The 25,736-nt window shown below is 40.2% G+C and overlaps 1 protein-coding gene across 1 annotated transcript in view; it reads left to right on the top strand.

Annotated features, from left to right (window-relative positions):
• The first annotated feature begins 4,343 nt into the window (after positions 1-4,343).
• ZNF292 (zinc finger protein 292) overlaps positions 4,344-25,736 on the top strand; it is a 48,472-nt gene continuing 27,079 nt past the window's right edge. The window contains exon 1 of the mRNA XM_050972026.1: positions 4,344-4,535. Coding sequence (XP_050827983.1) covers positions 4,374-4,535 — 162 coding nt within the window. The 5' untranslated portion in view covers positions 4,344-4,373. The remainder of the gene's footprint in view (positions 4,536-25,736) is intronic.

Below are 25,736 nucleotides of genomic sequence, written 5' to 3'. Positions count from 1 at the left end.
TCATCTAGTCTTGATCCTTCTCATATTGAAATTGTCTGTTTTGTATCATCAGCACATTTCATTATTACAGCTCTTTTTTTTTTTCCCCTACACCATTGATGGAAATTTCTGGATGAATAAAGATCTTCTGATGTTTCAGATGGGTATGTGACAGGCTTTTTCCTTTCATCTCAAATGTGGAAACATTTCATATCTTTCTCATTAGCCCCTGCTTTAATTTCCTTTGTAAAGGAAGCTGAGCTTCTCAAAATTCTCACTTTACTCTTACCCTTCTTAATATTTTTTCAAGTAATCATATTGTTCCATTCCTTTCAAGCTTTTGATTGTCCCCAATAACCCTTTTGAAGTGGCTATTTATCAGGCTGAGGGACTGACTGTTGCTCTTGTTTGAGACTTGAATTACAGATGTTTTTTCAGAGCGATTTGGCAGCTGCCAAACTTTTTCCACAAGCAAGTCCTCAACCACCTAGATGCATTTGTCATCACCAGCTCATTCCCTTAATTTCCCAAAGTTTGACCTACGAAATTAAGAACCTTAGTTATCAACCTACTTTTGTTCCAAGCAGTATTTTTCCTAATTATTCTTCTAAAAACTATTTCTCTCCAGACTTGAAGCCAAACATCTCCAGCACATCTTCATGCTCTCTAACAGAAGTTCTTTGACACATTTTACCAATACCGACTCAAATAAGTTCTACTTTATTTGTCCTGTGGCTGTTTGTTTCTTAAGTATCTATCTGCAAATTCTTAAATATCATGCTGCAAATTCTAATCCTCCATTAATCCCCTTAGCTTCCCAAACACCATGAGTGTATTAATATTTGTGTGATCCCATTCTAATCTTTATTCTGCCATATCTTCTGTTATCCCTAAAATATCTAGTTTTGTTGCCAGGGCTCCAGTGATACACAAATATCAAAGCTCTTTCTTGCTAACATGACATTCTCCCAGGAAGAGTTAGTCTTTCTCCCAACTACTGGCTACATACAGTCTAAGCTACACAGTCACCACTATTCCAACCCTCTCTCTTTGCTGTCATCATTCTAACCTCTGATACATTTTGTGCTACTTGCTTGATTTCCCTCTTCCACTACCTAAAATCAAATATTTCTATATTTAAAGCTATTTCAAACAACTGGTCATGAAGACTCCTTTATCTCTTATGCATTTCTAACCAGATCCTGCATCCCAAAACATAAAGAGTATCTGATGTGCCCCCTCTAAATGACAGCTTTGAGACATGAGAATCAAAGTATGGAGCTAGGAAAACACCACACTGTGGAAATAATGATTCAGTCAAGGAAGAGGCAAGAACAAAAGAACAGGAAAGAGTGTAATTGAACCCCAAAAAAATTTCTGATGGTGAGGAATAATTACTGCTATAAGCCCTTATTGTAAATCTTTATTTCTAGCACACCCAAGTAATCAGCCTTTCAGGTCTTCTTGACAAAAAATTCTGTCTTTGAACTGGTGTAAAAGTCAGGTCCTTTCCCTTCCACTCTTCCATCCTTTTTTTGTTCTTTTTCAACATCTTCACAGTCTTTGTTCTTGTACTGTTTTGGTTAAGTTCATGTTTTTCATCCCTCCTTTTAATTGTCCTTCCTAATACATGCATCTTCCTCATCTGCTTCTCTCTTCTCTGTATTTTCCATTTTAACAGCAAGTGGATTATTTGACTATATTTACAATTACAGTCAATGTTTCTTCTTCTGGAATGTAAGCCTCTTATATTCACATTCTTCTGCTGTCCCACAGGTCCATGAAAAAAAGAGGTGCCTGAAAATAACCTCTTCTCTGCACAATCTCTTTCTCCTGTCACCATTAAGCAACAGCTCTTCTCTACCATGAGATCTATTCACCACAGTGTAGCTTCTGTGAGAAGTCGAATACAGGATGAACAACAAGACCTCGTAGTTTCTCTTTATTCTTTTCCTTTTCCTCAAGTCATTGCCATGCTTGAATTAGTTGCTGTCATCACACTCTCACTGTTGTCAAGAAAAAAATAACTCCTTTGTTTTTCACCACTATTTGTGGTCATTCCTTCTACTTAATAATTATTTTCTGGGTCTCTTAGATATAACATTAGCAATTCTCTGCCTGTGAGTCACGATTAAAGACAGGAGTCCTCCCTTGCAAAAAGCCCCTGGAGGCTTAAGTGCAAGTCCTCTTCAGGGTAGCACTGAAGGACTGAAGCACAGGCTACTTTAGGCTTGACCCTGAGGAGAACAAAACAAAAAACACTTACTCTACCCTCTCCAAGTGCTAACCTTTGGCATGATTGAGAAACCCATACTCCCTTTCTCCTTCCTTCCTGGCTTGGGCTCAATTCAGAACACCCCCTGGTCAAGGCAGAAACAATACAGCAAGCTAAAGCAAGGACAGACCACAGACTATCAACTGGGGTATTGTGGTTCACCCTTAAGTGAAAATAATTGCAAATGGCACAGTACAGGACGGAGTTATGCAGAGGAGGAGGTATTTTAGATCCTGCAGATATATTAAATGATTGAGAAAGAATAAATAGGTCTTCATGACATTGTTTCTAGCATTTGCATGACTGACTAGTACTGGTATTAAAGGCAGTTTGGTAGCAAGGGATACATACAAATCAGATTTACTTGGTACTACATTAACTTTAAACGGAAAAGCTGAAAGTTTTCTCTTCTGCTTGTAACAGAATGGATTCCCTGTGCAAAAATTGTCAAGAAAATTAAAAACGTTTCAGGCTTACAAGTTGCAAATAAGATATCTACTTGGATGCTTGTATGGAAAACAAGCAACATACCTCTTTGGGTTCGCTGCTATGACCCAAAATGTGGTCATTTTTGGACCAGATTCCCAAGCCTGTCTCCAAAATGCTGCATATTGAGTGCTCTCACTGTGAATGTCTACACTTGCACACTAACATTTCTGCAGTTCTAGAAGAACCTCTTTTCTTCCCAGCTGTGATTTAGTGTTCATTTCACCATACACCTCAGCTTTCAACTGCACGCAAGAAGCAGGTAGTGCCATTTGTCTTTTGGGACAAAAAAAAGAGAACATCAAATCAATCCCATGGTCATACAAGATAAGGTAGTGGGTATGGGATAATGAGTTACACCTGGGTCAGTGCAAGACTGCAAGGTATGTTTAGGGGTCTGCTGGTAGCCTCTTCCAGTCAAAATACTGCTACACCCAATATAAGTTTGTGTAAAGTACCAGTGTTCCTCATTTTTCAGATGTGAAATGCCCAGCTTAAGACAGTGCTGGCTGGCTATGAGAAATGATTCAGTTCAGTTCAGGCAGGGCTCTCGCTGCTGTAACACACTTTCTCCTCAATTCCTCAATGAGGGCTGGTAATGTGAAGTGTGAAGCCATCAACACCCGTCAACCTGCGCAGCCTAGAAGACTGCAAAACATGTATCCATGCCAATTCAGTGTCCATCAGATTTAGGTTTTCCTTCTCAATCCTTCTCAGGCCCATCTCCAGTACTTCCAACACCTCCTCAGCTAATTCAGTAGATGCAGGGAAGGACAATGTCCATCACTGGAGCTTTCCACTATCGTGAGTACGCCACTAGTGTGTGAGAGGGTGCTTGGCCCAGCACACAAGAGCAACAAAGCCCTCCAGAACCTCCAGATCTGAACTGCTTCATTTGAACAGCCAAGCTGCACTTCCCATTTCCAATTATGAAAGCAGGATGATCTAGGTGTGAAGACAACTCAGTGGCATCCTTGAGGCTAACACACTTCCTGCAGAGGAAGAAAGGTGAGGTAATCAACAAGCCACAAAACCTCGGTGGTGTGGGCCACGGCCCATCCAGCAGCGGTTTGCGCCACATGGTGCCCTCAGGTGGAAGGATCGGATGTGACCCTTAGAGCCATGGTCTAGTTGACGTCACAGTGTTCAGCCATAGGTCGGATTCGATGATCTGAGAGGTCTTTTCCAACCTAATTGATTCCGCAATTCTGAACTCGAGGGTCAGGAGAAAAACGGGACCGATCCAGCCCGCCCCCACCACTCCCGAGGGCGCCGCCATTTGCGGCCGCTTTGCCGCCAAAACGCGTCGCCGCGCGGGCGGGGGAGGGCCCCGTCACGTGGCAGCGCGGGGGCGCGCCCCGCCGCGCGTGGCATCGCGTCACGTGAGGCGCGGAGGCCCCGCCCCCTCCCCGGCCCCAGTCCTTTGCGCCGCGGGGGGACGGCGGGCGGTGCGCGCGCGCGCGCGCCGCGCGCTCCCGCGCGTCTCCATCTCCTCCGCACGTGACCCCCCGTCCCTGGAACGTGGCATTGTGTAATCACGTGACCCGGGAGCGGAGCGGGGGGAGCCGGGGGAGGCAGGGAGGGAGGAAAGGGGGGCGGGGGGGCTGCGTACGCGACGGAGCGGGGTGCGAAGATGGCGGACGAGGAGGCCGAGCGGGAGAGCGGCGGCCCGGGCGGCGACCTCCTGGAGCTGCGGCGCCTGCGGGAGCGGCTGCTGGAGCTGGAGACGGGGCTGCGGGAGAGCCGCGAGCCGGCCGTGCAGGCGGCCACCGAGTACTGCAAGCAGCTCTGCCAGGTCAGGCCGCCTCTTCCCTTTTCCCTTCCCTTCCTCCGTGCCCTGCCCCCGCCCGCTCCCTCCCCTCCCCGGCGGGGTGTGTGTGTGTGTGAGCTTGGCCAGGCCGGAGCGCGGGCGCCGGGCGGGACCAGCGCCGCCCCCGCCGCGGGGAACCCGCAGCCGGCGGCCCGGTGCTGCGTCCGGCGCGGGAGGGGGGAGCGGGGACTCGGTGCTCGGGACCCGGCCGGGAGATCGACGCCGCCGCCGGCGCTCGCTGTTGGCTGAGGCGGAGTGGCCCCCACGCCCGCTGCCGTTCCGGCCCGGCCCGTAATCCCCATCCCCCGCTTCGCCTCCCCCCGCCCCGGTTCTCGCGGTCTCCAGGCCCCTTTGTTGTGCTCTGCGGCTCGGCTTATCGAAGGGCCCTTTGTTCCTGGCGGTGGCGGACCGGGGGCCCCCCCGTCCCCGTCGCTCTGACACCCCTCCTCCCCTGGGGGCGAAGGGAGGGAGGCGGCGGTCCGGGAGGTGGGGGCTCCGCCGCTCCTCCGAGGGGCCGGGCAGGAGCTGGAAGTCCGTCCCGCGTCCCTCGGCGCGGGGCTCCTGCTCTCCGTCCCCTTCCTCCCCCCGCTCCCTTCCCTATCTCGTTCACTGGAGGGATAGTGGAGTTTTTGCCATGCTGGGAAGGTGGGGGTGGTGGTGGACTATACAGAGTCGCCGGTGGTGGTGGCAGGTCCGTGTTGCTCGCCGTTTTCTTGCCCTATCAAGGGAGCGCAATCCCACCTCGGGAGAGGGTTCCCGAGCCGGCACTGTTTGAAGCACCATTGTGTGTAATTATTCAGCCGTCGGGAAAAGGCCCGCTTCCCGGAGCTTGGGCAGGTCCTGAGGCAGGGTTTGTTTGCAGGTGTTTCTTCTGAGCTGGTGAACCTGCTTAGTATTTGTTCCTAAACAAACTTTGTGGTACTAGCTCCACGGACTGCTAAAAAAGCAGACCATTTTAGTCATATCTGTGTCTATACATGGCCTTGATTTCCCTTAGATATCCTTTCTTGGATAGCATTAGGTGCATCCCAGTGTATAAAACAAGTTCTCAAATATTTTAGGCCACAGAAACCGCTACTTCTGTAGCTTTACTTTGTTTAATAGTCTGGCTGATACAAGTGATGGTGTTTGTTTACACATTGCTGTCACCCATTCATGGACGGTCAGGCAAATTGTTAAAAGGTGGAATGGGTAAGAGTGGATTCACATAGGTTGAAATGTGTTTTATTTATGATCTTGTATCTGGTTTCTTAAGTTGATTCTTGGTGGCCATTGTAGCATGCTAATTTCACGTCTGTCGCTTCTGGATTAAACTGGGTTCTACTTCCTACTAACCAGGAAGATTTACTGCTAAATATTTTGAGCATAGTTTTATTTTATTTTGTATATGCAGAATTCATATGTCAGGTTCGTTTTTCTCTGGTCAAAATTTATCATACTGTGCTTGGTTAGAATGTCCATGTCAATGCACAGAAACATTGGTTTAAGCACGGAGAGGTTGGTTTATGTTGGTTCAGATCAGTGTGTTCTTAGTCTATTTTATCTTTGTGCCTACTTTCTTAACTTGTTACACTGAGAGGTGGAAATCTGCCTTTCCTGGCTCAGGCTCGACTTGTGAATGAGCTGTTCATTGAACTGAAGTAGTGTTGGGTAAGTGGGAATGAAGACACCATCCTTGACATGTACAGAGTAGATTACTGATGTCTAAAGCAGATTTATCACTGAAATCGTGGTTACGTGTTCTTAGCGAGTGGCTTCAAGAGTTGATTGATTGATTTAAAGTTTAACCAGCATGAATATTCTTCTCATTACTTCAATGACTGTTACAAAAGTCCGTTGTAAAGCCCAAGTTTACTATGTTTTTTAACCATGCACCTTTTCAAAACAAGTCTCACTGAGCAAATCAGTTGTGTAGAAACTGACATAGAAATCATGGTCTTTTGAAATGAGTTACTGTTCCTTCCATACCAAGATTTATAGTACGGCCGTATCTGTTTTTGCAGGCTGAAGGCTGATGTGTAGCACTAAGGGTTGAGACATGCCATTCAGTGTTGAATGATCCTGCTTTTCAAATTTTGAACAGAGGACTAAAGAAATGCTTAATGTATTAACAAGTGTTGTTGGGCAAGTGTTTTTGTACTAGTTTACTAGGCAGTTTTTTAAATCTGTTCACCTGTGCTTGTGGTGCCAGAATACTTACCCAGCCTCTTCTGCAGTTTTAATCGTTTATTTGAGCTGACACAAAATAGTATCCGTGATTCAGAGAGTTGGCTTAGCTACTTAGTTTGCACTGCATGACATGGGTTGTAGAAAAACCATGTAATATAAAAGCCATCTCAGAAATCTCTTTCAAATAACAGTTTAAAGGTATCTGCCATGCTTTCTAGTATAAAGTCTTTAAAAATACATGCATGAAAGGAGGATTTGGTCAAATATATGAAACTGAGAGTTGTTATTTATTATATATATAAATTGAATATATATCACTTATTTATATCTTTCGTCTAGAAGCTCAGTAATTAAGAAATGTTTTAGTATTTCTCGCAGTATGATTTCACCTGATTTTTTTTTCCCCATCTTAGTTTCTACTCATGTAATAACTGCATAGATCTGGGAAGGTCTGGTGTCCTTGTTTTGTTTTGCCAGGTAGTCACTCTGGAGCCCAGCAAAAGTTCATTTATAGCTTGCTGCCATAAATGAACTTTTATTTTTTTTAATGAAGTAGGTAACAGTGTTCAAGAAATAAGCTTATTTTCAAACTGATGGAAGCTAAAGAATGTGCAGTAAAGCGTGGAAAGATCCTTAGGTTCAAAGGCAAATAAAGGATTTTAGTATTCTGTTCGTATTAAAGAAAGTGGGAGCTGTGTAGCCGAGTCCTTTATCTGGTTTTGAAATACCTCAGTTTGAAATACTTTATTGTTTATAACCCAACAGTGTAGAACAACTATTAAAAACACAGAAAAACAAGACCCTTGTACCTTGACAGAAAATGTTATAGACCTGTTTTCTTCTCTTGTAAGAATAAAGTTTACTTTGATGTATTTCATATGCAGCATTTCATTAGCTATAAATATGTTTGTGTGTTGCTGCTGATTGCTCTGTGAAATGGTGCAATTATTCTTAAATTTTAAGGGGATTATAGACTGGACCTTAATCGTGTACCAGATCTGTGTGATTGCAGTTCTGTTCTCAATTGTCAGCCTGCAATAGAGAGTATTCTTTTATTGTTATCAAGTGGAATTCACATCCGTATGTAAAATGATTTTTTTAATTGTGATTTGTGCTCTTCTGTTGCAATTCAATAATGAGCAAATCCTTGACAAACGGTTATGTTTTCACAAACTATATGAGTGCAGACTGTGGCAGACAAAACAAGTATCTTCAGCTGTAGTGACTAAAAATTGCAAGTGTAAATTTTGCAAGAATTCAGAATGATCTGAAGAAGATTGCTCTTGTCACCATGTGGTAGCTGATTAGGCTATTTTCAGACTTGGCTCTTAAAGGTGACCAGTTGTTTATATTGAGTTGGAAAAGACCAAAATGTGTGTTGAGGTTTTTGTGCTTGAGAGCTAAGTGAATGTGCTGCTGGTGGGTATATCAGAGCTCCTCACTATGGGCTGTGTTCCCTTCTAGTTGTCACTATGCAGTGTACCCCTTTTTAAAAAATTTATTTTGTGTAAATAAAAACAGATTGCAGAGTGGTAACAAATTTCCTGTTGTCACTAGGTGGTTGTGAAATCTTTGTGGTGCTTCTGCTTCTTCTGACTGTTTTTCTGTAGTTGACATGTGTTGAGTCTTCCCTCCTTTGTTATTTTGACACTTCATTTCTTTCCTGAATCTGCTTCTAAGAGTTGGGTTTTTTCTCTCCTGCTGTACTTTGTGGTACAAATTCTCCAAAAGTGTAAAGCAATTAGGTTTGTTCTACTAATGTACAAGTTGTGAGCATATAGTGGCCTTTATTATAGGCATAAGATGCGATTTGGATGGTTGTGTGGCCTTTCCTCAATAACTTTGAATACACTTTTGGTTCATTTCTTGGTTGCCTTGTCGTGTCTGCCCGTTATGAGAAAGATTGTGTATTAAAATGTGTTAAAAGTGTGCTTAGCTGTTAGTAGACACCTTAATATCCTTGTAGTGTTGGCAGTTTACCCAGTAGTAACCTTGAATATTTTCAACACTAGTAGCAGAAAAGGTGTAATGATGATAGAAAGATCAGGAGGGGGGTAATGAAAATTTTTGGGCATTTTAAAAAGACACCGCAACATTTCTTATAAAGAAAAATTGGTTTTAACTGCTCTGGCTGTACAGTTTGTTCCTACTGTTTTAAGCTGTTTTTTACTGTGTTTTGAGGTTCTAGTGAAGTATTGGGACCTTAAGGTCTTACCTTATATTTTTTGGGTGTGCTGTCATGCTAGAGTAGATCTTGGTAATATTTGGGCATATATAATCTAAGATGTCCCTCCTAAAAGCAGACCTGCATGTCTCTACATAAAAACATTATTATTACATATTTGTAATTACTGTATAGTACAAGTTTCTGCTAATTATTTGTTTCTATTGGAGGTTAGTCTTATGTTTTCTCTTAAAAATTTTCTTATTAATCTTACTGTAATTGGCATTCAGTTTATATACCTCATGGACTTGACAACTTTCTGGTGCTGTCACCCTCTTCAACTGTCATTGTCTTCCTCTCTTTTAATCTCTGAAATATCAACTTCCACTTCAGACCCAAGGTGACAGAAATAATCTTGAGTTTTATCCATAAAATTTGAAATGAAGCATTTCTTAAACCTTTTACTTAGATGTTCTGGATTTATCCAAACCCAAAGTCTGTCTTAATCTAATGAGAAGGAAGTGTTTCAGTAGGCTGCTTTATTTTTTTCCTGCAGGAGTTAGAGTATGATCCCTTGCCAGGAGTAATTCTGTGTCTAAAGACCTCAACAGCCTTTGAAGGATGTTTTTTAGCTATTTCATTGAACACCTGCAGTTGTGATGTGACCATAAGATTAGCGTTCACTGATGGTGAGAAACACCACCAGCAAAAACATCAGGTGCTTTTTAATATAAGTAAGAAGACATTTTCTGTTTTGTTAATATCACACCTGATTTCTTGCTCCAGACAACTTTAATCAAACTCTTCACTGAGTGGATAGGTAGATGTCCATCTTAGATTTTGTTTAGCTCAACAGCTAACAGTGATGTTTACATAATACAGGCACAAACTGGTGGAATGTAATTGCTGGTAAGTTGATATTTTTTGAGCTTTCAGTTAAATTATGTCCTGTCTAATCAAGTCTGTCTCTTCTTTTGGGTATGCATGGATTCTGCAGCTTCGACTTTGAGTAGAAAGTGTTTTCTGTTGATTCCAGTGAGGGGTTTTTACACTGAGGTAACACTTACAAGTTTCTGTTACGATGTTTCTGTCTTTATGCATTTGCCTCTACCACTCTGTGTTGCTTCGGGTCTCGGAGTTCCTATTTTTTTCTAAATACGTTACCATGAGTGCAAGATTCCCATTATAATTTCCAATACTTTTGATTTTACTTTTGTACCTGTGACCTCCAGATGTTCTGGTATTCAGGGAGAGATGTACAGCTGCCAGAAATAGCAAGGAATCTGCTAAAATATAGTACACCACACAGATTCCCAAGTGCATGAAGAGAAACACCTGCCACCCCTGTGTCGTCATGCAGACTTTCAGCTGCCTCAGGCATTTTTGTGCTACTTCATCACTGTGAGACCTGCCATGTCAAACAGTCACATTATCTCTTTGGATGGATAGAAGGTGGATAGAAGCAAAAGCTCCTGATTTCATTTTTTTTTTTTTTTTTTTTTAGCTAAACTACATGGAGTTAGAGAAATTGTCTTGCTTTCAAATAAAACAGTAAGCTTACCTATCCGGTTAAAATGTGCATAAAAAGTATTTAGAAGAAAGCACCCTCGCTGTTTAGGGTAAATCTAATCAGTGAGCATAACTGTTCTAATTCTTGTCCTCAATTATGGCATTAAGCCCCAGCATTGTACTAGATTGATGCTGGTCTTTGTTAGAACTGTTGAGATCTGTACTATAAGATTTTATCAGTAGATTTTCCTGTATTGAAATAAGCCAGGTAGACCATGATTCCAAAGCAACATTGATTATTGATAGGCCATAGCTACAAATGCTTGTTTAATCTGTTCTCAAAACTATCCATTGAAAAAGATTCAAAGAAGCTCTCTGCAAAATACATTTCAGTTTAGTTTTCTTTCCCTTTAATAATTTCTTCTGCCTCCACTTGCAGTATAACTTAATATCTTGTTGCAGCTGAAGACTATTGTGATTTATTGTATCCCATGTACATAATGAAGAGTAGCATATTCTCTTTCTGTTGGAAGCAGCTCTTACATTTTCAATGCTATTTTCTGTTATTTTCTACTTTTACTTTTGAGAACAGCTTTTGCAGTTCTTTATGTTAATTTTTTTCCTATTTCCCCCCTTCCTTTTTGCTTTGTTGCTATATCCTTGGAACGTATGGGATTTTTGGAGCTCTGAATTGCAGGGAAGGTAGCAATCTAATAAGAATTTGGTAAGAAGGTGACAGTCTATTTAACACTTATGATTTAACTTAAAGCATTTCTCCTTCCAAGTAAAAATATTCAAGAGAAAAGTGATAGTTCTCTGAAGCTAACAAATTAGGGCAATCAAGATGACAAAATGTAGATGGAGGGATAAAAATTATTAAAAATTCAGGATGTTGACAAAAGTCCATCTTTCCATGTAAGTTCAGCAAATAGATACTTAGTTTCATAGTTGCCCTGATGCACGTATTTTGCAGATTTAAGTTACTTGATGCTTTTACAGAAGTTACAGAGAAAGCCCCTTCTATAAGCAAACTACCATTTCTCTAGGAAACACTTCTAGAGAAGTGAGAAGTTAATACTCAGAGGTTCCAAAATTTTTAATTGGTGTTTTTTTAAAGGCTTCCATGCATATCCTTGTGCAATAGAGTGTGTTTATTTTCAAGAGAGAAACTAGCATGAGGTTCTTAGGCCACGAGCTTCTTTATAGTGATGATATACAACAATTTGCAAATTTTAGTTTAAATAACAGGTAAACAGTATGGCTTGAAACTGCCTTTTGATATAGCATTTCCCATTTTATTAGGTCTGTGCTTTGTATTGGCTAACAACTTAATGTGTCATGTTTTAGGAAGTATGCAAGTTTTTTTTCGAGGTATGAAATATTTTTTTCTGTTTAATCTTCCAAATATGCATTAAAAACAACTCCATTGTATTATTTCTCAGGTCTTATTTCTCAGGTCTTTCCTCTCTAAGGGTGAAGTACACTGCTTTCATTTGTGAAGTGTTAATCTAATAACACCTAGTACTTGGCAGAACAAAGACTTTCAGGAAGAAGATATATGTAATGTCAAAAAGGCAGTGGAGCTTTATAAAATATTCTCTGAAAGTAGATCTGATCCATTTGGTAATTGGACCAAACTTGCAAAAATGTGTGCCCATTATTGGTAAAAATAGTTTGATCAAATATCTCTTCCATCTTCTCTTCTGTAACTGTTGTACAGTCTTCCAGTATACGATATTTCCAGCTTTATGATTTCCTGTAGGTAGGTAAAGTAAATTAAACATTCATCAGAGAAATAGGAAAATCCTTTGCTAACTAATGTAGCTCTCACTTGATTGTTACTCATTCTGAACCAGTCATACAGTTCTTTGTTTTTATAGGAACTCATATGACATGGACAACTACCAAAGCTCCATCCATCTTCAAACACTGACTCCTGGTGTTCATTCTCTTCTAACTGTTGGACAGGTGCATTTGTTGGTATGAGAACCTTAACTCCCTGAAGTAAAATTCTTTAGGATAAAGACCAGTCTTTATTTGTAACTCTCTTTTCTTTCGGATGAATTGAGCAGTTTTCGGTTGAGCTGGTGTAGCATTCTCAGTGTCCTGTATATTAAAAAAAATCCCAGAATCTGGGAGGATTCCTGTTTTGTTTTTCAGATTGATGGAGAGAATGGGTTCTGTCAAGTAGACAAATCCTGTTTGGTATTTGTATATCTAACAGACCAAATATTGTTTTGGTGAATTGGTAAAGTACATTCAGTGATCAGGCATTAAATAATGAATAAGGAATTCCTCAGTCTTGTGATTCATAGAATGTTAAGGGGTTGGAATGATAAGATCATCTAGTCCTAACCCCCCCCTTGCCATGGACAGGGACACCTCCTACTAGAACAGGTTGCTCAAGGCCTTACTCAGCCTGGCTTTGAACAGTGCCAGGTTTGTAGCATCCACAGCCTTCCTGGGCAGCCTGTTCCAGTGTCTCATTACCCTCACAGTAAAGACTTTCTTCCTAATATTTAACCTAAGCTTCCTCCCTTTCAATGTGTACCCATTACTCCTTATGCTGTCACTGCAGTTCCTGATGATGAATCTCTCTGGATACCCTGTAGGCCTCTTCAGATACTGAAAGGTTGCTATGAGGTTTCCACACAACCTTCTCTTCTCCAGGCTGAACAGCCCCAACTTTCTCAGCCTGTGTTCATAGGAAAGGTGCTCCAATCCTCTTGTCAACTTAATGGCCCTGAACTCTAACAATTCCATGTCCTCCTTGTGTTGGGAACCCAGAACTGGATGCAGTACTATGGATGGGGTCCCACAAGAGCAGAATAAAGGGGAAGAATCACCTTCTTTGACCTGCTGGCCACGCTCCTTTTGATGCAGCTCAGGATTCCATCTGGCTTTCTGGGCTGTGAGCTCACACTGCTGGCTCATGCTGTCTTTCTTCAGCCATCACACCCAAGTCTTTCTCTGCAGGGCTGCTCCCAGTGACTTGTCTGCCCAGCCTGTCGGTGTGTCTGGGATTGCCCTGACCCAGATGTAGAACCTTGTACCAATAGCATCTCTTTGTTGAACTCCATGAGGTTTGCACAGCCCTCATCTCCGTCCTGTCAGGGTCCCTCTGGGTGGCATCCCTTCCCTTCAGCATGTTGACTTCACCACACAGCTTGGTGTCATCAGCAAATGTGCTGAGGGAGCACTTGGTCCCACTTTCCATGTCACCAGCAAAGATGTTGAATCAGCCGCAGTACTGACCCCCGAGGGGCACCACTGGTCTCTGTGTGGACAATGAGGTTTTGACCACAACTCTTTGCATGTGGCCATCCAGCCAGTTCTTTATCCACAGTGTGGTCATCCATCAAATCCATGCCTCTCCAGTTTGGAAACAAGCATGTCAGTGCAGCAGAGCATCAAACACTCCTTAAGTGCAGCTTGCTTTGCCCCATCCACCAGTGCTGGTCCTGTTGCAGAGTGCTTGTTTCAGGAGCCTGTGATGATATACTGGTTTATAACGCAGGGAACGCAAGGGTAGGTACAAGAAGAGATTAAATGTTCAGAATCACAAAAGACACAATCTGAACTTCTCTTTTTTAAATTGTTGGAGGGTTCATCTTATGAAGGAATTGCAGGGATAAAAAGTAACTTTTGTTTATGAATCTGTAATAGTTAAGATAATAAAACTTGATAATCCCCATTCTACAGACTGGGAATTTGCATAATGTTTTTGTTGAAACTTGTGCAGCGACTAAACCCTGCTTTTGGATACCCAGCCAGAGTTGGTCATCATGTCAGTGTGACAGCAGGAACTCGAGTTCTGCTCATGTTTGCCAACATATTCAGGAGAAAATATGGCCTTGGCTCTTTTCCTTTCCCACATGTGGACATAGTGGCAGTACTTTGACACTGGTGAAAAGACACTGGTGGTTATTCGACACAGTGTGGTAGATGTTACCTTGTTCTTTCACTGGAAATATCAATCAGATGGAAGGTGTCCTTTGGAATACCAATTTGACAGTGCTGAGTAGACAAGTTTAAAATAGCAATTGAGTAATCTTTCTACTGAGGATGAAGATTATCAGTTAAGTTATCAGAATTAAAAGGGTATGAAGTAGCAGTGGGATAAGTTGCATTCATCTGATAAAGACAGCTAATACAAAAATGTGATGCAGTTGAACTATAGAAGTATCATAATGTCTCATTTCACTTGATGAGAGAGCAAGTTTAAGTCACCTATGTTGCAGAAAATGTACATATTTCCAGATTAGACACAGTTATTTTTGGCTGTCTTCCTATTTTTAATCTGCCCATATGCCAGTCTGATAATTAAAAGAATAGGTAAATTAGATTTCCTGGCAGTGGATGAAAGTTTACTGTAATGAACATCCCGCCATATTCATGAAATGCTTGTTTAATAGCCAACTGCTGAATGCTCTTTTTAAGTAAACAGACTAAAATATGAGTGTTGGGATGACAACATTGAATTGAGACATGATTGAATATCTGAATAGAGAGAAATGTACCCTAGAACTATAGCAAGTTCATTTATGTTAGGATGCAAGAGAGAAATTAGATACCAATGACCAGATCAGAAAGAGCCTGTTAAATGCAAAATGTTGAAAGATTAAAGGCAAGCCTAAAGAATGGTAATTTCTGTTACTGTATGTGACAAAGCATGAGGCTTAATGAAATTATTTACTGATGTCTTATATAACTTATTTGTTCTAAAATAGTTTATGGATGTAACCAGAGGCTCTCCATTAATTTTCTAAGTTTTTCTAGGTCTTTTTCTGAAACTAGTTGGGGTTTGAATTCTAAGCAAAATAGTGCCTAAAAAATAGTAGGACCAATAGCACCAAAGTAATTTCACATTTGCCTCTTTCAGTTTAATAATTAGCAAACTGAGCACCTTCAGTATGTGTTCAGCATGCCCAGATGAAAATCAAGCAAATTGCTTGTGCCTTTTAACTTATATTTGGGGAGAGAAATATCTCTCTGTCAATTAAGAGAAGGTTCTGTGTTTAGTAATTAGCTTTCAGTTGTCTCCCTTTCCTGTGGGTTTTTTTTTTTTAACTTTCTGGGTGATGGCACATCACATAATTACTTATGAGAGTTGTTGTAGAGCCCCACAAGCTGTTCTTCTGTTTCTGCTTCTGTAGTTGCTGAGGTGCTTTTTCTCAAACCTTCCTCCAAGATAGATTTTGCCTTAAAAATATATTTATATTTTCCAACAGCATAGTTATGTCTCTTAGTTTTGTATCTGTAAATAGAGGGTAGTGGGTACTTCCCCTCTACTTGGTTATATGCATTAGAGAACAAACCTGAGTTTTTTTATTGTTGTTACATTATCTGTCTAGTGATGTAGAAATGGTTGAATTAGAGTCATGGTTAACTTTTTATGTTTGTGTGCCAAACAGTTGGGATGCTAATGTTTCTAAAAATTGAATTATAACAATAATTTAGAAAGTCCTCAAGAAGTTGATAAAGAAACTTACCCTTAAGATTATGACATGTATTCTTTCCACAATTCATTTTAACTCAGAGACACACAACCCTGAGAGTTACTGGCAAGGAGTTGTAAGTCATCAAGGTCATTTACACCTCAGGTGGTGTAAATATGTGTAGGGAGGGGAGAGTTCAAATACTCAGTGCACTCTTGCATTTTCGGAGTGGTTGAAATCTGTTTTGTAATTGCATATAAATGGTAACTAGAGCTGCAATGATTTTTACTGAAAAAAAAAAAAATCACAGAAGTGACCTAAGTAGAAGTGGTTATTTGAGGAGAATCTCTTTAGGAAAGAGTTAAAAAACAGCTAATGGGGTAATTCTTACTAACTTTCTATGTTTGTTCAACTTTCATGTTTTCTAATTTTTGTGGAATGATAAACAACATAATATGCAGTTACATTATAAGCTACTGAATATATGTATGAATGTGTAGTGGTTGAACAGACTGAGAAAAATGAATCATTCATTGCAGGGTAGTTGGTTACATTTACTGGATTTCAAAAGTATTCTAATTCTTTCTAACAAAGCAAAATTAGTCAGCGAGTAGTATCAGTTCTTCAACAATTACCTGTTCTCTCTTTGTGTTTTGAACTTGACTGTTGTCTCTAAAAAGTCTCCAGGGAGGATAGATTTCTTTAAGTATGAGCAGAGGAATGAGTTACTGCATGTCTTGATTTTTTGCTGTTTCTGTGAAGTTCCTTTTCCTTTTCTGGTGGAGCTTGAGCATAAAACCTAGATTTGTATCAATTTTTCCAGTTTCATCACAAAAAAAAGAAAAAAGAGTTCAGTTATAGATCAGTTATTTCTTTGTGTTCTGGTTTGATAGGCAAGATTTTAGATTTACTTAATCAGTCTGAGATTAAAAAAAATTAAGAGGATGGTGGGGGGGAGAATGTGTATTAAAAAAAGGCTTGTAGATGGATAGAGTTTTGCAACACTTTTACAGATTACCTTTAAAACTGTTCAGGAAACTAATACTTAAAGGTATTTGAGCTCATGTTTTCTTTGGTTAGATAACACCAAAAAAATCAGTTCTTATTAAGTGATGGGTTTCTATATCACAGAATGCACCTGTGTATCTGGGTTCTGAAGGTACCAGTAACAAAAACCAGTGCTACCTTGTAGGTGGTGCTTCAAATACATGGGTGAGTCAGGTAGGAATCTTTTTAAATTTCCCTTCATGGGTGGACTTTTTTGTTGCCTGTGGAAGGAGAAACACATAGCTGCTCATACAGCCTAACAAAACTTGCTTTTAGTGTTCTGAAATGCTCTCTTCAGTAGATGAATGAGACAGTGGTTGAAAGAGCAGTTTTAGAAGATATATGTGAACCAAAAGAATGAGTTCCAATATGTTAATACTCTGGATCAGACACAGGATTTGCTTTGTAAGTGATCTGATCATCCCTGTTAGCACACTTCTTTCTACATTGTAAAACAGTTTTGTAGTGTGGAAATTGTAATGTCTTTTGGATGAAACTAAACCAGAAGCTGTGCTCCAGAAGCAGGTGCAGACAGTCTGTCCAGTTAATGGAACCAGCTGTATGCCAGACTGAAATACAATCACTTGTGGTGGGTTCACTGGACACTTGGGTTCTCAGAACCCTCTCTTCTGTTATATTATCTACTCCTTGTGCATTGCATTGGAATGGTATAGTCATTGTGAGCTTTTTGTGGACCAGAACCTAATTGGCAAACTCAGATTCTGGTTTTGAAATTCCTCTCTGAATGAGTGTTGACTCACTGATTCAGTACTTGCTAATCTTGATGTGACTTTCCCTTGCTTTCAGCTGCAGGGTAGGGAAGCCAGTGATGTTAGGATGGCTTTGCAAAGTGTGAAAGCAGCTGGAGTTTTATGTTTGAAGGGAAAGGAAAAAACCAGCAAAGATTGGGACTGCAGCCTGGAGGAGAGGAGTTGTAATGGGGAAAAAATTGGATAGCTCGGCACCATGCTTGCAGAAATTGAGAGTGAAAACAATTGCTTAAATACAATCTTGTAGTAAGTGATGGAATTAAGAGTCTGGCTTCAGTCCTCTCTTCTGGGCGCAACTCAATATCTCCATTAGAATTAAAGCGTCATCATCTGATTCTTCAGCCAAAGGACTCTTGGCTTTCTAGAGCTATACTTTGCTTAACAACTGTATTGTGAAACAATTCGGAAGACACATTCAAGTAAAAAGAGCATATCAGCAACTTAAAATCTTGATAGGCTTTAGAAATGAAATTTGAGTACAAATTGAGATTGATGTTCCTTGATCAGAACCATAATTTAAATAGTACTTGTCCTGTAGAAAATACAATTGCATTAGATTATGTCATTCACAGTTTTGTATATGCAGTCTGATACTGTGTACCTGCTGGAGTTTTGCTGTTTGAGTCTGGATTGTTTTGTATTATAATAAAAAACATGTAAGAGCTAATATTCTTGCAACACTTGTGTAGCTACAAAATCAAGGTAACAGTGCTAAGCCTTGGTAAACAAATACTGAATCAGTTAAGTAGTGCCAGTTTTAATTTGTATCATTGAACTGCTTTGGAAATTATTTAGAATTACAGGGCTGTGTTGTTTTGATGTGAAATGACCTCTCTGTGTACAGTTCTAAATAAATAAAAACTGGTTTTGTTGATTTTATTATGGCAAATCTGTGATAGCAACTGTATTTCAGATGGGTGCTGTTCTGTCATATGATTGTGGACAGGTTTAAAATATCTGTATTTTTCTATGTAAGTTTTGTTCTAACCTAAAAATCTGTAAAATAGCCTGTAGGGTATCCCAACAGAAAAACAAAATGGAAACAAATAATTTATGTTTGAGCTTTTCTGTTGGACACAAAGGTGAAAGGAAAATAAAGATTGATTATGATCATGCTGATGTGGAGAATGTCTTGATCAGAAGGTTGTCATACTACAGCAAAAGCAATAGGTACTCTTATTTTTTTCTTCCCTCATTTTCCCCTGTGTTTTTTTTATATAGGCAAGAGATAGGGTTTACACTATGTAACCATCTTGTTTACTCGTAAATGCTTTAAAAATCATGTGTTATAGTATTTGTTTCTAGTGACTAATGGTTAAGTCTCATGGGCAATCTGAGGGTAGACTTGGTTTAAATTAGACATAGAAGGTTTTTGTGAAATACAGAACTAGTTCAAGAACTGTTCAAGTTTTTGCTTGAATACTTGGTTCATTTGGCATCTTAGTTGGGTAGTTTGTCCTTGTACAAAGTGAATATAAATGCTGATTGCATCCCAGTGATTCCTTAGCTGCCTCCACTTTCCTCAAATAAGGTGGGAACCTTTCATGAGAACCTTAACCTCACAGTCAAAAAAAAGTTGCAGCAGTTGGCATTTTATGTGGTGAAGGGCTTGTTCTCCATCTTCTGGTAAAACACTGAACAACAAGGAGGAGAGAAAGGCAAAGAGAGAAATCACAAAAATAAAAGACAGTTTTCATCTCTAGAAGGTTTAGATCATTAAGGCTGAGAATAATTGTAGCGTAATGTTGGAAAGATTTTTTTGCGTGTGTCCCTTTAGGATGTAACTTTGCTGTGGGACTTCACAAAGACATCATCTGGTACTAATGTATTGGTAGGAAATCTTTTTGACTCCAGATATGTCTAACTTTGGATTTCTAATTTATTTTTAATGTCTCAAATACTTAGTTAAAAAGAACACATGTTATAAAGCTATTCTGAACCAGACTGTTCATTTTCCTTACATTTCCATCACAGGCAGTGTTGCTGTGTTCTCTTAAGTTCTGATGGTCTGGAAATGCTTCTTGAAGCAATTCCTTTGTAGCAGCTGTGAGGACGATTGCCCAGTGCATGGTCTTGTGCTCATTGGTCATGCCTACTATCATCGTAGTCATTTTCTAATTGAGTTCTTTGACATTGAATTCTTGGGGTGGGGATGATTTTACTATTGCAAGCCAGGACTTATGCCCCACGTGGAATGAAGAGATCTGTTCCCTTACAGGTTAATTTCTATTTTACCAGTTCAGTTCAGTGACTTTTCATGTGATTGGGGAATGATACTTGCACAGGGGTGGAATTGCACAAAAGACTCAAGGCCGGCAGCCTGGCATAGTTTTGTAAACTATCGTAAATTGACCTTAAAAGCAGACTATTATCAGCTTTCCAGGAATTTGAACAATGCTGTCTTCATCACGTGCTCAGTTCTTTAATGGTTGTAGTAGTCAGTGAGATTATACTTCAGGTTCACAGTTTTACTCTGAAAAATACAGCTTTCAAAAATGAACTTGTCTTGAATGAGATGAATGTTTAGCCTCAGCCCAAGACTCAGTGTAATAGGTTTGTTTCCCAGAAAACAACCCAAACAAACTAAAACTTTTTATTCTGCTGTTGTAAAGTCAGAAGATAGCATCAACATCATGACTATACCTAGCTGCTTGATCAAGAAACCACATCAAGTCAGCATGTGCCTTGTGTTTCATGTCTTAGGATTCAGGGCCTTTGTCAGGGACTAAGCTGTCTTGCAATTTCTAACACTTTCTCCAGTACCCATGATCTGTTGCCATTCAAGGGCTTCTCACCTCTGCGTGCAATATGATAATTTTTTTCCTGGCTATCCTAAAAAGACTGGAGGGTATTTAATTCTCTTGTCTTTATTCCTTGAAAGCAGTGTTTTAGTGGCCATTCAGCTTTTTTTTGACTCTTTTTTTAAAGTGGCTTTATTTCTCACTGTATTATTCTGTTCTTGGTCTGAGGAATTTATGCATGTACAATAAATTTATTTATAACATGTTTACATTGCAGTTTTAATATAATTCACAGATTTTTTAAAAAAAACTTTTTGTTCATCTATATTTAATGCAGGTATTTCAGTAGTGAATTTATTGGCATTAAAAAGCACCAGTATATTCATTTTTTAAAAGAAATGTCTTTGTCTTGGGTATCTCAAAGCAACTGCATAAACCTATATATTTATGAAATGTTTTTAGAAGTATCTGTATCTGCTGGTCTAGCTGCCCAAATTGTAGATCTCAAAATACTTGGTTACCCTAGTATCAGGATGTGTGCACACCGTTAAAGTGACACCATCTGGGAGCTGTGCTTGTGCACAGTTGCTTTGCGTGCTTCTGCAATAGAGTGCTGCACATCTGAGATTCCTCAGTATTTCCTGTTGTTGTCAGTTGTCAGTGAGCTTATCTACTGGCAAGATGTGACTGGTGGAGATTCTCAAGTTCGAGCAGAGAGTTGTGTCTGTGTGCACATTCCAGTACTGATGAACAGTCTTTGTGGAACCATGGATACTGCGAGAACTTGATTGAATATTTCATGGTGCTCTTAACTCCCCTGGGAAAGGAAAGTTCAACCAGCAGTTTCAAATCTGGTTCTGTTTTGAGTAATAGTTAAATGTAAGCAGTTAGTTGTTGCTTGTTACTACCATATCTGAAAGGTCAACATTGAGAGGAACATGCATGGAAAATACTTTTTCAGAGAGAAGCAGATAAGTCAGTTTTCATTTCCAAAACTGCAACCTAAGATTATAGACCCTTGGAGTTAGGATTTGGGGGGGGGGGGGGGGGGCGGGGTGTCTTTAATCTTACTAATTGGGTTATTTTGGTAATTGAATAGTAGACAGCTTCTTTGTTGAAGAAGAAATACAGCAGAGAGAAATTATCTGGGCCTCTACAAGTCAGACTTTTAAATCCATGTCTTCATTTAGTGATTATCTTCAAGGTATGGAGATCAGTGCAAAACGTGACAAAAATGAAGTACAGAATCATGAAGGGGAAGACATTTTTTTTTGCTAGATATGTAGTAAATCTCACTTTTCTAAGCTTCAGTAAAATTACTTTATAAGTGTCAAAAGCAGAAAGATGGCAGTTCAGGAATAATTAATTGCATAGGGTACAGAATATTGGGATACATTTCCATTTTAATTTCAGTTTAGGTTTAAATGGTAAGAGTCTTACAGCTTACCTTAAGGGCTACACTTTGTTATGTAATACAAAGAAAGGATTGTGCTGGTAATACAAAACCAGGAGGCATCATCTGTTCTGTTTTCTTCAGGGGTCAGCGGGGCTGCACTGTCAGTGTTCTTCATGTTCAGTAGCAGTCAGATAGCATAGGGAGACTTTCAACAGACATGATCAGTATTTTCATAGCCTTTACTGCTCCAGTGTCTTCTTTGCCTGCTTGTCATGACTCTGCTCCAGTGTCTTCTCTGCCTGCTTTGCATGGCTCATCGTTGCATGTTTTAGTAACTTGCACATGGACAAGCAGGAGTGAGACTATTACTGTGCATTACATTCTTAAAATACAGCTGTCTCTATTTGAAAGGTTGTTCGTGCTCATCTGTAGTACTACACAAAAAAATTGAGGAAGCAAGAGTTTAAATAATTGCAAGCAGACAGTAGTCTGGAGATTTTAAAGGTCAGTATTAGAATTGCCATTATCTTTTTGTGCTGTTCTGTAGCTGACCACAGGCAATATATATTATGACCTGAGGGTAAAACATACAGCCTTGTTTTTCATCAGTTTGCATGGAACAAGAAAACATCTTCTAGATGATGAGTAGTACTTGAAGAGTACGTATGTAGTTGAAATAATACATGGTACTATAAAATAGTTCCTTTCCCTTTCGTTATGTGTATTTAACAGGCAGTGTCTGGCACTAGATCTGATTTTCTAACACGATCTAATGTAGGAGACAGCCATTCACAATGAACATCTATTTAAATCATATCTCACTCCCCTTGTCTTATTGTCAGATAATAGTATTGCCATGATAAGCTGAATTATTCCTTCAAAAAACCTAAGTCCTTGTCTTTCAGATTATGAGCTGACCATTGACTTAATTAATTGTGATGTATCTCTGTTGTTACAAATTAAATTAAGAAAATTGTCTGCTTTTCAGGGTATCTGAAAAATGATGTATGATTTTGACAAGAAACATGTACTTTCATGCACTTTTTGGAAAAGGAAAATGAATGATTTTGGTAATTGATGTTTTTGAACTACCTTTGGCAAGAATAGTTGTGTGAGCTCTTTCCTTATTAGTCTAGTAAACTTGCAGGCTTAAACAGACAAGCCTCAAGGGTTCAAATACTGAAAGAAATCATTGTTATATCTCTTCCTCTGCTTTTAATTTCTCTAGTGTATAATCTCGTAGGGAAGAAGAAGATACCACAAATCATTTTCGTGTATTGTCTCACCATAAGTCAGGGACTGGGAGGTCAAAATCACTCTGAAGTGAAGGTCAGTATCAAGACCATCTGAGGAACTTGATTGTACGAAATTCAACAAATCATAGAATGGTTTGGGTTGGAAGGGACCTTAAAGGTCATCTAGGTCCAGGCCATGGGCAGGGATGCCACTCACCAGATCAGGTTGCACAGGACCCATCCAGCCTGGCCTTGAGCAGTGCCTGGGATGAGACATCTAGCTTCACCACCTTCTGAGTAAAGAATTTCTTTCTAACATTTAATCTAAACTCACTGCTTTCAGTTAAAACCATTTCCCTTGTCCTGTTACTGTCTGCCCATACGAAATTCCTTGCCCCCTCCTTTTTATGAGCCCATTTAAGATACTGGAAAGCCACAGTGAGTTCTCTTCCAAGTCTTTTCTTCTGTACGCTGATCAACCTCAGCTTTCAGCCTTTATTCATAGGAGTGCTGCTCCATTCCTCTGATCATCTATGTGGCCTCCTCTGGAACTGCTCAACCAGGTCCATGTCTGTTTTGTGCTGAGGACTGCAGATGCAGCCACTCCAGGTTGGGTCTCACAAGGACAGAGCAGAGGGGGAGAATCTTCTCCCTTGACCAGCTGGCCACCCCTCTTATGGTGCAGCCCAGAATGCAGTTGGCTCTCTGGGCTGTGAGCACACCTTATTGGCTTCTGTTCTGCTTTTTATCCATGAGAACAAGCAAGTCCTTTTCCTTAGGGCTGATCTCAATGAGTTCTCCCAGTTTGTACTCACATCTGGGGTTACCGTGGCCCATGGGCAGCACCTTGTACTTGGACTTGTTGAAATTCATGATGTTCTTGTAGACACAGTTCTCAAGCTTGTCCAAGTCACTCTGGATAGAATTCCTTTCTTCTCTTGTGTCAGCTACACCATTCAGCTTTGTATCATCTGCAAACTTGCTGAGGGTACTTTTGATCTCAGTGTCTGGGTCATGGATGAAGATATTGAAAGACACTGCTCCCAAGATAAAGTCCTCAGGGACACTTACTCTGGATCAAACTATGCTATATGTCTTCTTCCTTTCAGTCCTTTTAATCCTGAGCATCAAATTGTAAACCAGTCCAGAGCAGTCAGTGGAACTTGATTTGACTCAAGTGGTTATGTTGTCAGGCTCATTACAGCATATAGCATCTCTCTGCATCTTCCTCTGTATGATGATACCAAACTCAGGATCTCCAATTCATTTGCATTTCCTCATGATCCATCATCTAGTGACACAAGCTGTAACTGGTTATTAGAACAGACCTGTCACCTTTACAGGGGAGAATCTTAAGCCAAGAAAAATATTCTTAAATCACGTGCATGGTTCATATGGGAGACTTACTCACTGGTTTTCTTTAGTTACCCTTTCTTGACTGGAACCCTCGCTTTCCTTCTAAATTTCTATTGGTGATAGTGTAGCTATTCTTCACCAGCTTTGAAGAAAGCTTGATGTGTTTTCTTGAATCAGGCCATTGTAGGTTCCTCTGAAGGCAGCTGCTCTTTTGTATCAGTTGGTTGTTGGTAGGTACTGGAGGAGTGAGAGGTTTCCTTGTGTCAAGGGGAGGCCTGCTTCTGTGGGAATGCTCCATGTGAACAGCAAGTGGCAGAGCGATCTCACTGAGAAGGGCTGTACCTCCTGCACCTGCCTGTGTGCGTGGAGCTCTGTCATTGCTTTGGTGCCTCTGCCACTGTGGAGTTTATTTCATGGAGGGAGTTCCTTCAGCTACTCTTTGTGTGCAGCTCCCTAAGACTCATCTCCACATAATATAGTTGTGTCAGGCTTCTTGTTTGGACTTTCTCCTGTGTGGATGTGCTTGAAGAAAGTCACTGAAATAAAGGTTTTGCTACTTACTGCAGTTGTTTGAGAGGTGCAGCTTACCTGTGTGGCCATTGTCTGTCACTTTCCCAGCTTCTTAGTCCTTTGGGTGTAGCAGGGAATGAAAATGACAGTCCCAGGCATGTCCGTCCTTATATAAATTTAAGTAAGCTTGCCATTATTCAGGTCTGTTCAAGGTAAGAATCAGTTCTTCAGAGCTGAAGAAACATGTAGGTGTGGACCATACACATGTAACTCTTGTTAATGCTGCCTTTTTATATGAAACATATTTTACCACTGCTTTGGTGTTGTAGGGCTAGTTTTAGCAAAGAAGATTGTTCAGTAAAGCATTCTCTGGTGGGTGGGTTGCTACAGCAACAGTCTTGTAAGGGTTCTGATAAAGATTGAAAATTGTCTGAATCTTACCTGTGGTTGTACATTTTTTGCAGTTTAATTCACAGGTATAGTACATATTTTTACTGTACAGGTCAATGTTATTCCACTTTTGGAGGATTCTTGACTGTGTAAGCTGCTGTTTAAAATAAAATGCCTGTTTCAGTCTCAAAGAGGAGCAAAACTTTTGCTGCTGTGCTCAGAATACAGTACTTGGCTTGATTAACAAGCATGTCCTGACTAGGGAGATAAATAACTTAATGAGGCCCAGGGCTGGGGGTAAAATTCTTTCTTTTTATGGTTGTAAGCAGAGCACAACTCTGATTCATTAAGCAAAGCAGAATGAATTTGATTTTCTTTGTATAATGGCAGTGCTGTATAGTCTAGAGACATCAGACAAGGAAATCTGTCATACGAATATTTTTGAAGGGTGTGGTGGGTGT

This window comes from Serinus canaria, chromosome 3 (genome assembly GCF_022539315.1).
Source record: "Serinus canaria isolate serCan28SL12 chromosome 3, serCan2020, whole genome shotgun sequence".
In the NCBI taxonomy this organism is placed as follows: domain Eukaryota; kingdom Metazoa; phylum Chordata; class Aves; order Passeriformes; family Fringillidae; genus Serinus; species Serinus canaria.
The sequence above is the reverse complement of the archived record's forward strand: the minus strand, read 5'-3'. Positions and strand labels throughout refer to the sequence as shown.